At 34.8% G+C, this 13,681-nt stretch overlaps 1 protein-coding gene across 1 annotated transcript in view; it reads left to right on the top strand.

Annotated features, from left to right (window-relative positions):
- LOC306866343 (laminin subunit beta-1-like) overlaps positions 1-13,681 on the top strand; it is a 37,919-nt gene that overhangs the window by 10,725 nt on the left and 13,513 nt on the right. The window contains exons 9-21 of the mRNA XM_079411482.1: positions 334-522; positions 1,576-1,752; positions 1,863-1,975; positions 2,333-2,412; positions 5,392-5,527; positions 5,610-5,768; positions 5,906-6,033; positions 7,539-7,659; positions 7,752-7,959; positions 10,991-11,134; positions 11,214-11,445; positions 11,531-11,694; positions 12,317-12,541. Coding sequence (XP_079267608.1) covers positions 334-522; positions 1,576-1,752; positions 1,863-1,975; positions 2,333-2,412; positions 5,392-5,527; positions 5,610-5,768; positions 5,906-6,033; positions 7,539-7,659; positions 7,752-7,959; positions 10,991-11,134; positions 11,214-11,445; positions 11,531-11,694; positions 12,317-12,541 — 2,076 coding nt within the window. The remainder of the gene's footprint in view (positions 1-333; positions 523-1,575; positions 1,753-1,862; positions 1,976-2,332; positions 2,413-5,391; positions 5,528-5,609; positions 5,769-5,905; positions 6,034-7,538; positions 7,660-7,751; positions 7,960-10,990; positions 11,135-11,213; positions 11,446-11,530; positions 11,695-12,316; positions 12,542-13,681) is intronic.

The following is a 13,681-nucleotide window of genomic DNA, read 5'->3' as shown; positions in this document are numbered from 1 at the left end:
GTCATAATTCTTTGTCATGCAGTCGTTACTGCGTTACAGTTTTTAAACGTCATAATTCTTTGACATGCAGTCGTTACTGCGTTACAGTTTTTAAACGTCGGAATTCTTTGTCATGCAATTGTTACTGCGTTATAGTTTTTAAACGTTGGAATTCTTTGTCATGCAGTCGTTACTGCGTTATAGTATTTATACGTCGTAATTTGTTGTGCAGTTGTTATGCATTATATATTATTATTTAAACGTTGTCATTCTTTGTTATAATTGTTTCTTTGTTACAATTGTTACTTAATCACCTGCTATTTCCTTACTAACATTTCTTTGCTTCTTTCACAGAGTGTAACTGCAATCATCACTCTGATTCCTGTCATTTCGACATGGCCGTGTATCGTGCCTCGGGTAACGTGAGCGGCGGCGTGTGCGATGACTGCAAACACAACACCATGGGTCACAAGTGTGAGCAGTGCAAGCCCTTCTTCTACCAGCATCCAGAGAAAGACATCCGTGACCCCAACATCTGCGAGTGTATGTGTCCCCTCTCATTTCCTCTCCTGTCATTTCCTCTGAGCTTTTCTCCCCCTTCAGACGGCTGCTGCTCCTCTACCTGTCTGGTCTAGTTTGTGATGTGAGTCTGGTCCAGCTGTTGCTTTGTTCATTTCTGCTCGTGCAGATTTGGGAGCAGAAACACCTGGGCTTTGAAGTAGTCCATTACCACAAGGTGAAGCGCCACCCTTCCTCAAACCACACGCGTCTAGGGTTTCACATTCCTCTTTTGTTGTGGTGACTGAGGTTTTTCAGTTTGAACTTTTTGACCACAAAGCAGAAATGTGGTCTCTGAGTTTTACATCAAACTATGATAATAGCTTACAATGCAATACAATTAATTAATATTAATCCAATTATTATCATGAAATAACAATAAAAATACTATTTATTTATTTGATTAATGTACATTTCAATGTGTATTTTTAGCATTTCAAGTTATATAAATTAGTATTCATTAATAACTTATAAACAAACATGAATTAACAAAAAATATATTTATTAACTATTTATTATTAAATTAACTCTGGTAAATTAAATTTTTGTAACAGTGAAAACATGTTTTGTAATGTTCATTGTTTGTTTGCATTAACTACATTTTTAGCATTAAGTAAAAATTTGCATAAATTCTGGACAAACATATATATCTAGCTTAATCTATATTAATATCAATATTAATATATTAATATATTAACATTAATGTATAATGTAGATTCATAAATGCTGTAAAAATGTGTTAATTGTTTGTGAATGCATTAACTAATGTTAACAAACTAAACTTTATTGTTGTGTGTCCAGTGTTTGTTGTGTGAGTAACAATGCTAAACAATGGAAGTATCTTTCGTGAACTTTGTACTAGATAGTTTTAACAAAATTAGTAGCGAAAAACAGTATTGCGATAAAAAAGTTGACACAGAGCATCTTTACTGCTGCATTGATATAGTATAAGAATTATCATGACTCTGTTAGTTTTCCCAGCTGTCCACAGTTCCTCCCATTGTCTTTAAGTGCACTGTCCGGATTTGTCTTTTCCAGCCTGTAACTGTGATCCAGTTGGCTCTCTTAATGGTGGAGTGTGTGATCCGCTGACAGACGTGTCTCTAGGGCTGATCGCGGGTCTGTGTCGCTGTAAGCCTAATGTGGAGGGTGAGCACTGTGACCAGTGCAAACAGGGCCATTACGGACTCAGCGACGACCCTCTGGGATGCCAGCGTAAGTCCATGCCTTACACACTAAAGTGACCCCAAATCATTCATCAATTCATGTGAAAATGGTTTTGAAAGATCTCAAATAAAAGTTGCTTTTGTTTTGTTGTTACCCAGGATGCACATGCAATGCTTTGGGGACGGTTCCAGGTGGAAGTCCATGTGATACAGACTCAGGAAACTGCTACTGTAAACGTCTGGTTACCGGAAGGAACTGTGACCAGTGTCTGGTGCGTGTTCTGTTTACTTTATGAGTTCATTCATATATCTTAGTGCAATAGCACTTTGAATGATTTTAGAAACATAACATTGTGCTTTTATTATATGTAATGTGACACTTTTGTAAATTATTGTAAATCATACAACAATTTTATTAAATGTGCATATATATATATATTCTTTTACATTTTAACAATTATATTTATTTATTTATTTTTCCAGATTTCTTGCATTCAGTTATTCCAAAATGTGATTATTTGCCCACAAGAAGCAAAACTGCTCACATTTTGCTTCTTGTGAGGTCTGTCATAAACACTGTGGTGTTTAAATGGTCTTTTGACTAGTGTCTCTTTCTCTCTCTCTCATAGCCTCAGCACTGGGGTCTCAGTAATGACATGGATGGCTGCAGACCTTGTGACTGTGATCATGGCGGTGCAATCAACAACAAGTGAGTAAAACTACTCTGTTCTGGCTGAAGTTCCTGAATCTCTCATTCAAATGCACATACTCACGGACATACTTTGGACTTGGTTCTCTCTCGGTTTTTTACTGATGCTCAGGTTTTTGATTCTTTGCTCTCAGATCATATGCCTTTATTATTTACGTTGCCTTTCTCTCAGCTAAGTTCAAGCATTACTCCTATTGTACAACTGACTCGTTCCTTTTCTTCCCACTTTTATGATGACTTCACAAACACATTTAACAAGGTGTGCTTGTCTCTGTCCCTGGAGTCATTTTTACCTGACTTGGATGCTGAACAGCATCTTAGTCTGTTTAATACTGCCTGCTCAGAGGTTTTGAATACCACTGTTCCTCTTAAACCTAAGAAGTCAAAACCTTAAACTGAACCATGGCTCAATGATAACATCCGCTCTCTGAGGCAAGCTTGTAGAAGAGCTGAACGAAAATGGAAAAAGGACTAATTGCAAATTTCATATAAAATGCTTAAAGTCTGTTTTGCTGCTTTTCAGAAAGCAGGGAAATCCGCTAAATCTAAGTATTTTTCTAATTTAATTGCAAATAATCATCATAGCTCTAAAGCCTTATTTTCTGTTATAAATTCTGTGTTAAATCCTCCTGTTTCTCAAGGTTTTTCTGTGATAAGATTACTACTCTGATACCTCAGTTGTAACCACTTGCTAATGTTTCACCTTTTGCTGCTCTTCAGCCATATGGAGTGATTTTGATCCAGTTTCTCTCCAGTCTCTCAAAGAAACTATCGACCATTTGAAACCTTCTTTTTGCTCTCATGATGTTCTCCCTCCACGTATTTTAAAACAAATTTTTAGATTCGGTTGGACCTATTTTGGTGTCGTTTCTGAATAAATGTCTAGTTTCAGGGACTATACCTGATAGCCTCAAAGCTACTGTGACACCTCTTCTTAAGAAACCTTCTTTTGATGCTAGTAATTTTAATAACTTTCGACCCATCTCAAATCTTCCGTTTATTACAAAAGCACTGGAGAAAACTGTTTATTCCGCTACAGTCTTTCCTTAGTGCAAATTATATTTTTGAAACCTTCCAGTCTGGTTTTAAGCCTCTGCATAGCACAGAGTCTGCTTTATTACGGGTCCTTAATGAACTTTTTTTTGGCGACTGACCCTGGTGACTCTGTTATCCTAATTCTGTTAGACTTAACCTCGGCTTTTGATACAGTTGATCATATAAAACTTTTATCTCAACTAGAATATTTCGTAGGCATCCAGGGACCTGTTCTTAGCTGGTTCAAATCATATTTAAGAAATAGAAGTTTCTCTGTCAGATTTTTCTTAATTGTCTGCTAAACTTTCCTGTGGAGTGCCACAGGGTTCTATTCTCACACCCATTCTTTTTTCGTTGTATTTACTTCCTTTGGGCTCTATTTTCAGAAAGCACGGTGTATCATTTCACTGCTATGCAGATGATACCCAAATTTATCTACCCCTGAAATGAAATAAACATGCTGAAAGAATCTCTTTTTGCATGCCCGGATGAAGTGAAAACGTGGTTCTCTCAATTTTTTTTATTTCTGAATTAATCAAAAACCGAAGTTATGGTCTTTGGCCCTAGTGAAAATTCAGGGAGCAGAAGTATCGATCTGGACTACCTTGCTCCTTTTACTTCTTCCTGTATTAAGAACCTAGGTGTTTTCTGGGATCAGAGTCTTAAATTTGATAAACAAATAAATGCATGAAACTGTGGCTTTTGTAATTTTTCTTTTTTTTTTCTTTTTTTGCAATTAATATATAATATATATTAATATAATTAATATTTTTGTATAGCTTTAATTTATTTTTATTTCGGTTTTAGTTTTAATAATTTTAGCACTTCAATTTTAACCTATTTATTTCAATTAGGTGCCAAGGCAACATTTGTATTTTTTCTGTTTTTATTTAAGTTTTTCATCTTATATTCCTTAGCAAAAAATTCCTATGCCATAATACTTCAAATGCATTAACATATTTACTGACATATTGCTTATGATTTACTGATATAAAATTATTAGTGCTGTCAAATGATTAATCGCGATTAATTGCATCCAAAATAAAAGTTTTTGTTTACATAATATCTGTGTGTATACTGTGTATATTTATTATGTAAATATAAATACAAACACATGCATGTATATAATATATAAATGTATAAACATAGATATTTTCAAAATAGATACTGTATGTGTGTGTATTTATATATACATAATAAAAATACACAGAACACATACATATATAATGTAAACAAAAACTTTCATTTTGGATGCGATTAATCGCGATTAATCATTTGACAGCACTAAAAATGATATTTAAACTTTATTTCGTAGTATTTTATTTATTGCACAATGCACATTTTTGAATTTTACGTTTAAAATGTTGTTTGATATCACTATTAATAAGGATTGCATGATCTCTGTATAATATCGGTCTTTAAATGCAAGATACTTAAATTGTACCTAAAGTAAACTTGCAATAGATCCACTTTAGCACAATCAAATAAACTCAGCACTGCTTCCACACAATTGAACTGCATTAAGTACAAAATTAGTTGTTCCAATTTAAGTATACCAGTTTAGTATACCAAAAGTACAATTGCAGTGTATTTTATTACGCACATAAATATGTATATATATTTGTAGTATACTTAGCCCAAAATAAATGTATTTCAAATGCATTTTAGTATATTTTTTGCTAGGGTTTATATTTATTTTGATTTCGGTTACCAAAAGATTTAGTTAACGATAATAACACCACCCTAAGAAATTTGTACAGAAGTATTTACATGAGTTACAAAGACAGGCTTTAACTGCAGTCCAACAAACAGATGGGTGCCATTTCTCACAAGTTTTGAGTCTTGATTGTTTGTGTCAGCATTAAATATGTCCTCCAGAGCTATTTTCCTCCAGATCTTTAGGAAGAACCATCTAAATTTATTTTCCGTTATTTCTTTCCCCAGTTGCTCTCCTGAAACGGGTCAGTGTCAGTGTCGCGAGCACATGTTTGGCAGACGCTGCGACCAGGTGGAATCTGGTTTTTACTTCATCGCTCTGGACCACTACACTTATGAAGCTGAGGACGCCAAGTTTGGACCTGTAAGCATCCTCATTTTTGCCATCCGTCGAAGTCTTTGAGTATTTGAATGATGTATCTCTATATATCTCTCTCTATCGGTAGGGTGTGACGGTTGTCCCGAGACCCCAGCCTCAGGACAGATCCCCTACTTGGACTGGCATTGGTTTTGTGAACGTTCCTGAAGGTGCCTATCTTGAGTTCAGCATCGACAACATCCCCTACTCTATGGAGTATGACATTATCATCCGATATGAACCTCAGGTGACGTCCTCTACAGTACAATACTAGCATTGACATTTGACTCGAACAGCTTAGTAAAGACATGTTTCATCAGCCTTGAGATAAAGGGTAAGCAGATACACCATTACATCATCTGCTTGCTCTTTCATGGTGTGTAGCTGCCAGAGCAGTGGGAGGAAGTGTTGATGACTGTCATCAGGCCTCGCGTCATTACCGCCGACAGCCGCTGTGCAAACACAATGCCTGACGATGACAACCAGGTGGTGTCTCTGCATCCCGGATCCAGGTATGAGAGAAGAAAGATAGACCACCTGATGCACATTACCTTTCATCCAATAATAACTAGGCAGTATTTTAAGTTGTCATGCTGTTGATGTAGTCCTTATGCAAAAACTAAAATAAAATAAAACAATTGAAATGAAGCTGAAATAAAATAAAACTTAAATATTAGATGAAAAACTAAACAAAAATTTGAAATGTTGCCAAGGCTACTAATTAGTTGTTTTGGCAACTAACAAAAACTAACAAAGTTGAAGCTCTAAAATTACTAATTGTAAATAAATGAAAACTTAACTAAAATAAAAACTGAAATAAAAATAAATTAAACCCAAATGCAAATAAATAAGTAAAAACAACAAAAGTACATAATTGAATTACTAAAAATTTAACTCAAATTAAACGTTTATAAAAACTACAATATTATATAAATAATGCTTTTTTTTATCACAATTTTTACAGTCTATAGGGTTCAGGATTTGACCAACCCAAGTCATTATTTATATCCTACTATAGTATTTTTATTATTATTATTATTAAAAATATTTCTAATTATTTTTTACTTTTATATATTCAGTTTTAATTTCAATTTTAGTTTAGGTTTTGGTAATTTTGTTATTCTTTTGTCATTTTTATTCCTTTTTTTAATATTCCTTCATAGCTTTCTATTCAGTTTTAGTAATTTTAGTACTCCAGCTTAAACATATTTATTTCAATTAGTTTCCAAAGCAACATTTCTAGTTTATATTTCAAGTTTTTCATCACATATTTATATAATATTTAAATACAAAAAAGTAATGACAAAAGCACATAACAAATTTAACTTGCATTAAAAAGCTCATTCAAAATATTAATAAAAGCGACAATAGTATATAAGTAATACTAAAACACTGAAGGCAATTCTAGATGGTAGTGAACAACATTTTGCTTATTTTGACCAAATTCTAAGGCAGCATCTCATGCATCCTTTACAGAGAACGTAATCCCAGAATGCATTGCAATAAATCCAGAGAGATGTTTATTATAGATATATTTACTGCATTCAAAGCTTCTATTTGGGCTTTTTTGTATAAAAAAAGAGTCCATTTGTATGGCACAGAGTTCCTGCCTATGTAGAGCATTCAAAATCAGTTGTTTTGATGTGTCACTTCAGTTAGGATGCTGCCTAGTTAGGTTTTCAGTCAGATGTGATCGCATCAGCAAAATTTAGGTGAAAATGTGCAGCCACTGTGTTTGGTCAATAGTGTAGTGATGAAGCACAGCTCAAACAGAAGTCACTTTCAAACAAATCTGCATGACCAACTTGAACCTGTTGCGAAATCTGCGTGTGGAAATCTTCATGCAAAATCTTAGAATGTGCCAATTTCTATTGAAAGACTGATTTTGACCGCAAAAAATTGCTGAACTGCGAAAAAATGTGACTGCACCTTTAGACGGCTGTTCACTAGGTTTCATTAAGTTAATGTCTTTGAGTGTTGAATCTGAAAAAGTGAATTATCTTGGTTTTGCAATCAGGTATGTGGTGCTGTCTAGGCCTGTGTGTTTTGAAGAGGGCTTGAACTACACTGTGCGCTTGAGTCTGTCTCGCTACTCGGCTCTAAGCGATGTGCAGTCACCGTACACGCTCATCGACTCGGTAGGCTCCCTGTTTTACCCTGTCAGATAGACAATATCAGTTGCACTGGAATCTTCAAATGCTGAACGACCGATTGCTATTCTTGCTCTCAGATCGTCCTCATGCCCCACTGCAAAAACCTGGATATTTTCTCTGGCTCTGGGTCAGAGGGTGGAGACATGGTGACCAACAGCGCCTGGGAAACCTTCCAGCGCTACCGCTGTTTGGAGAACAGCCAAGCAGTGGTGAAAACCCCCATGACTGATATCTGCAGGAATTACATCTTCAGTGTGTCGGCTTTTCTGCACCAGGGAGTTAAAGGTACATCCATAACTTCATAATAAATTAACCATTTTTAATAATAATAAAAAAAAACTTTAATATTACTAATAATATTATGTGTGATGATAATGATGATATGTGTTAAATTTGTTCTTAGTTTTTCCTTCCTATGACGGGGAAGCCCAGAGAAACGCTACATGATTATATGTTGAATTAAATTTCAGAAACAGTTTATTGTGTAACCAAAATAGCAAGATCAATCAGGAAAAAAACACAAAACAAAAAAAAAACTTTATGCATAATGTGGGACTTTTAATTATAAACAAGCCTGAAATGCACCAGGACTCTTATTTTGAAATGCATATACTTTACCATTACTGACTGCTCATTCAAAAAGTTGCAGATAAAATATTCATTCATTCCATGTTGGCAAAATGAGTCAGAACGGGCTACTTTTGAGTTACAGGCAAAAAAAGTGGTCGAATTTTAGGATTTCGCCCTCGTCTAGCAAACCCAATGCTCCAAATAGTAATGAAACATCTTTAATTTGTATGATAAACAGAGTTACAGTATTTAAGCATTCGTACAACATAATCTGTAATGTCTGAAGTGAACGTTTGGGGAACTGTTGGGGCAAAACATTAGATGAGTTCCATTATGTTAGATCTATATTAGATGTCTTAATATAGGCCGTCTGTCTCGTTAATGTTAATCTAACAACAAAAGACTTGAGGTAATTGATTGATTGAACTGCTTTTGTAGTTTTAATAATCAATTTATTTGTAATGAACACACTAAACTGATTTTTACATTTGATTATTTGTTTTTTCTTACTTTAATGCTTTTGTTTAGATGTAAAATAAAAAAAGTAATACTTAAAGCAATTGTCATTAGTCACCAACAGCAGATCATAACCAATCTATTGACGTATTTAATTGATTGCAAACAGCTCTGAAACCAAACCTGTGGAATGCACAGCAGTGTTGTGTTTTGAGCATATTTAAGACATCTTAAAATGATAATAAGATTCAAGATTTTATTTGTCACATACACAATTATACAGAGTATAACCAGCAGTGAAATGTAAGTCAGGTCCATGCAAGACTTTTAATTATAAACAAGCCCAAGGTATACCAACTCTTATTTTGAAATGTTTATTCTTTACTTTTCTACATGCAGCTAGCTCATTCTAAAAGGTGAGGAAGATAAAATATGTATACTTACAACCATCTACAATATATTACAGTACAAACACCATTAAGTAAACATTGTCAAAATGCACTAACAGCAGATCTTAAGCAATCTATTGGTATAAATGCACATACATTTTTAGTTGCAAATGCAAGTGTAATGCCCACACTATACTTTTAAGAATTATTAGTTATTTTTTAATTATAGTTATAATATCACAAAAATGATATACTAACTTGATCTTTATAATCTTACCACTTTGTTTAAAGTGCACGCACATACAGATTCTCAGCCTGTCATCATCGCATGACTTTGGCTCCATTCTCTAACCGCATAACAATCCCCTTTTCCCTTTATGATAGACGTACCAGTCATTCTGTCATCGTTCATTCAGCTTTCATTTTCCTCCGTCTGCTGTCTCTCTTCAGAGGTGCTTTCCTGCCTCGTGTCAGAGCTTGTAACAGGGCCTCAGGGATTATTATACTGCTTTACATGCTTCCTGTCTGAGACTTTACAATTTCATCAACTGTCAGGACAAGAAGAAAAGCAAAAGACATGGCTAGAGGCATAAATCAGAACGCAAGCTTTGCTGACTATAAATCTGACTATAAATAGCAGTGTGAAAATGTTGACTTCCACATGATGAAATCAAACACAGCATACACTACTACTGAAAAGACATCTTCAAGTCATTCTTTAAGAAACTAACTTGTCAAGCTTCATATGATACATAATGGAAAAAATACAGTCAAACTCCCTTCTGGGAAAAGTAGGCCATATTTCAAGGCTACACTTTAATAAGTGCCAAACAACATTGAAGCTATGTGAGGAGGCAGTCTTTTAAATAATAAGTTATATCTGATGATAAAATTTTAACAGAGCAGTTTAAAGGCACAAAATTAACAATAGTTTTTGAAAGAAGAGTCTTAAGTATGGTGACAATATTAAACTTATTCTAATAAAACTAGAAACACTAATAAAAGTAAGTTGAAATTTTTTATTTTTTAGTTTCTCCTCAGCACTGCTTTAGCGATCCACTAGGACTGATGTCAAATTTCCCGGCTCTTCTGGCCTGTACCAGTGATTTCTCTCAGTCTCATGGGTTTTGTGAGATGACTTGCCAAGTCACTAAGCAAGCATTTTTACGCTGGTGGTTTGAACTCAGAGCCACTGAGGTGTCGAGTTGAACTCCGGTGAATTACCTCAGTGTGATTTATAAGCTGTGCACATCCACCAGAGAGGCTTTTTTGGGTTTGAGCCCATGCTAAACTGTATGCAAGCTCCAACCTGTTAATGCTGATATTAAACTTTTGTTAGCCAAAAGGTATTTTTACAGCCATTAACTACTATAATGGATGATATACATGAATGTAGAAGAGATCAACCGATATTGTTATAACCGATAAAACTTATTATATAAATAGATTGATTAGTTTTTAACAGTTTAGGTGTTGTTTATTCCGTTAAAGAGTGTACTGGAATAGTTATACATTGTCAGGAATGTTACAAAGCAAATTACATACATCTCATCAATGCTCTCATTGTCATCCCGATTTTTTTTTAAACATGATTGTGTAATAATGTTCTTTTGCCTGAAGAATTGATTTGCGCTTACAAAAAAAACTTGACACTCACACAGCATTGTTCGTGGAGATAGCAAATTCATTTCCACAGAGTATAGATGACGATTAATAGTGCAATAAATAGTAAACGTTAATATAATAATAGCGTTAAGCCGATATAGGGGTGGGCGATATTGACCAAAACCTTATATCATGATATGAGTAATTTTATTTCACGATAACAATATATATCACAATGTAGTTATTTTCTGCTTTAAATAAGCAGTTTTTATTTTTTTCTCCTCTGTTTCTCTCAGCCTGTCAGTGTGACCCGCAGGGGTCTCTCAGCACGGTTTGCGACCCGAGCGGTGGCCAGTGCCAGTGTCGTCCCAACGTGGTTGGCAGGAACTGCGACAAATGCGCCCCAGCGACCTTCCTTTTTGGGCCACAAGGCTGCAGGCGTAAGTACAACTGGTCAATAGCATAGACTGCACCATGTATTTCTTTCACAAGCATAATTGTGGTCTGTTGTTGGTTTAGCATGTGATTGCAGTCCTGAGGGGTCCGTCCACTCCTTCTGCCACGAGGCCACCGGTCAGTGCGAGTGTATTCCCAGAGCGTATGGGCGGCAGTGCGACCGCTGTCTGCCGGGACACTGGGGATTCCCTAACTGTCGCCCCTGCACTTGCAATGGCCACGCTGAGCAGTGCGACCCGCTCACGGGACAGTGTCTGTCCTGCAGGGACCACACCACTGGACACAGCTGCGAGAGGTTAGACACTGTGTTCTTTCTTCAACATTACAGGTTGATGTTTACTTGAAAGTATAGCCTTTCATTTATAAAATCTCTTCTGCAGGTGTTTGAATGGCTACTATGGTGACCCCATCCTGGGCTCTGGAGACCACTGCCGCCCCTGCATGTGTCCGGACGGTCCTGGCAGCGGCAGACAATTCTCTGGCGCGTGTTATAAGAGCCTCGACTCCAACCAGGTGTTCTGCGTCTGCAACCAGGGATATAAAGGTAACCAGCAGACATCTTATTTGATTTATAAGAGCATCTGTCAGGAACACTGTAAATTTTCTGTATCATGACACACGCTAGAACTTGTCATATAGTTTACTGTAACATTCAAAAGTTAATTTTTATGATTAATGTTTTTGAAAGAAGTCTCTTCTGCTCACCAAAGCTACATTTATTTTATTAATTACATTTATTGTGAAATATTATTAAAATTTTAAAGAACTGTTTTCTATTTGCAATTTATTTCTGTGAAGCAAAGCTGAATTTTCTGCATCATTACTCCAGTCTTCAGTGTCACATGGTTCTTGATTAAGAAAAGTTTTAATTCATTAAAATTGTCTTACCCCAAACTTTTTGATAGTAGTGTATCACGGTTTCGACACACACATATTAAACAGAAAAAAAAACTCTTTTCAAAACAGTCTGATATTATTATTAAGACTGGATGTAATGATGCTCAAAACATAGAAAACAGTTCTAAATTGTAATAATATTTCACAATATTACTGTTTTTGATCAAATAAATGAAGTCTTGGTGAGTATAAGAGACTTCGTGTAATATGTAATTTTGTAGCAGTGAGAGCTGTAATTGAACGCACGTCTTGTCTCGTGTCACCCATAGGTGCCAGGTGTGAAGAATGCGCCCCTGGTTATTACGGAAACCCACACGAGGTGGGTGGAGAATGCCGGCCCTGTCAGTGCAACAACAACATTGACATGATGGACCCGGGGTCCTGTGACGCCCGAAGGGGAGCTTGTCTCAAATGCCTGTACCACACCGAGGGCGAGGGCTGCACCCGCTGCAAGCTCGGTTATTACGGCGATGCACTGACCCAGAGCTGCAGAAGTAAGTTCTTGAAGAAATGTTTCAGTGTTTCAATACTGCGTTTACAAAAATATGATCCAAAATTTGTATTATATATTTTTGGCTCATAAAATTGTAGTGCAAAGTATGCTACCAGTCAAAAGGTTTTGAACAGTAAGAATTTTTATGTTTTTTAAAGAATTCTCTTCTGTTCTCCAAACCTGCATTTATTTAATCCAAAATACAGCAAAAGCAGTAATATTGTGAAATATTTTTACTATTTAAAATAACTGCTTTCTGTGTGAATATATTTTAAAATGTAATTTATTTCTGTGATCAAAGCTGAATTTTCAGCATCATTACTCCAGTCTTCAGTGTCACATGACCCTTCAGAAATCATTCTAATATACTGATGTGATGCTCAAGAAACATTTATTATTATTATTATTGTTATTATCAATATTTAAAACAGTAAAATAGTTTTTTTTTCAGGATTCTTTGATGAATAGAAAGATCCAAAGATCAGCATTTATCTGTAATAAATACCATTCAAAAGCATGGAGTCAGTATAATTTATTTTTGGAGACAAAAATGATAGGAATTAATACTTTTATTTAGCAAGGATGCTTTAAATTGATCAAAAGTGATGATAAAGACATTTATAATGTTACAAAAGATTTTTATTTCAGATAAATGCTGTTCTTCTGAACTTTCTATTCATCAAAGAAAAAATCTTCTCAGCTGTTTTCAGCATAATAATATTAATAAATGTTTTTGAGCAGCAAATTAGAATATTAGAATGATTTCTGAAGGATCGTGTGATGCTAAAAAATTCAGCTTGGAAATCACAGGAATGAATTACATTTTATATTTCTTTTTACATTTATTTATTTAAATATATTCTAATGGAAAACAGTTATTTTAAATAGTAAAAATATTTTACTTTTGCTGTATTTTGGATCAAATAAATGCAGGCTTGGAGAGCAGAAGTCTAAAAAAACATTAAAACATATTCAAAAAATTTTGACACGTAGTGTAGTTAGAACAAGTATTATTGTCAATACAATGTCTGATTTATAAATCTATTTAAAACATAGTATGGACAATTAAAAAGATTAGTACTTTTGAAGTCTAGATATAGTTATATGTTTTACTAGTATAGAAAAAAAAAAAAAAAAAAAA

The sequence above is a fragment of the Barbus barbus genome (genome assembly GCF_936440315.1).
Source record: "Barbus barbus genome assembly, chromosome: 48".
In the NCBI taxonomy this organism is placed as follows: Eukaryota; Metazoa; Chordata; class Actinopteri; order Cypriniformes; family Cyprinidae; genus Barbus; species Barbus barbus.
The sequence above is the reverse complement of the archived record's forward strand: the minus strand, read 5'-3'. Positions and strand labels throughout refer to the sequence as shown.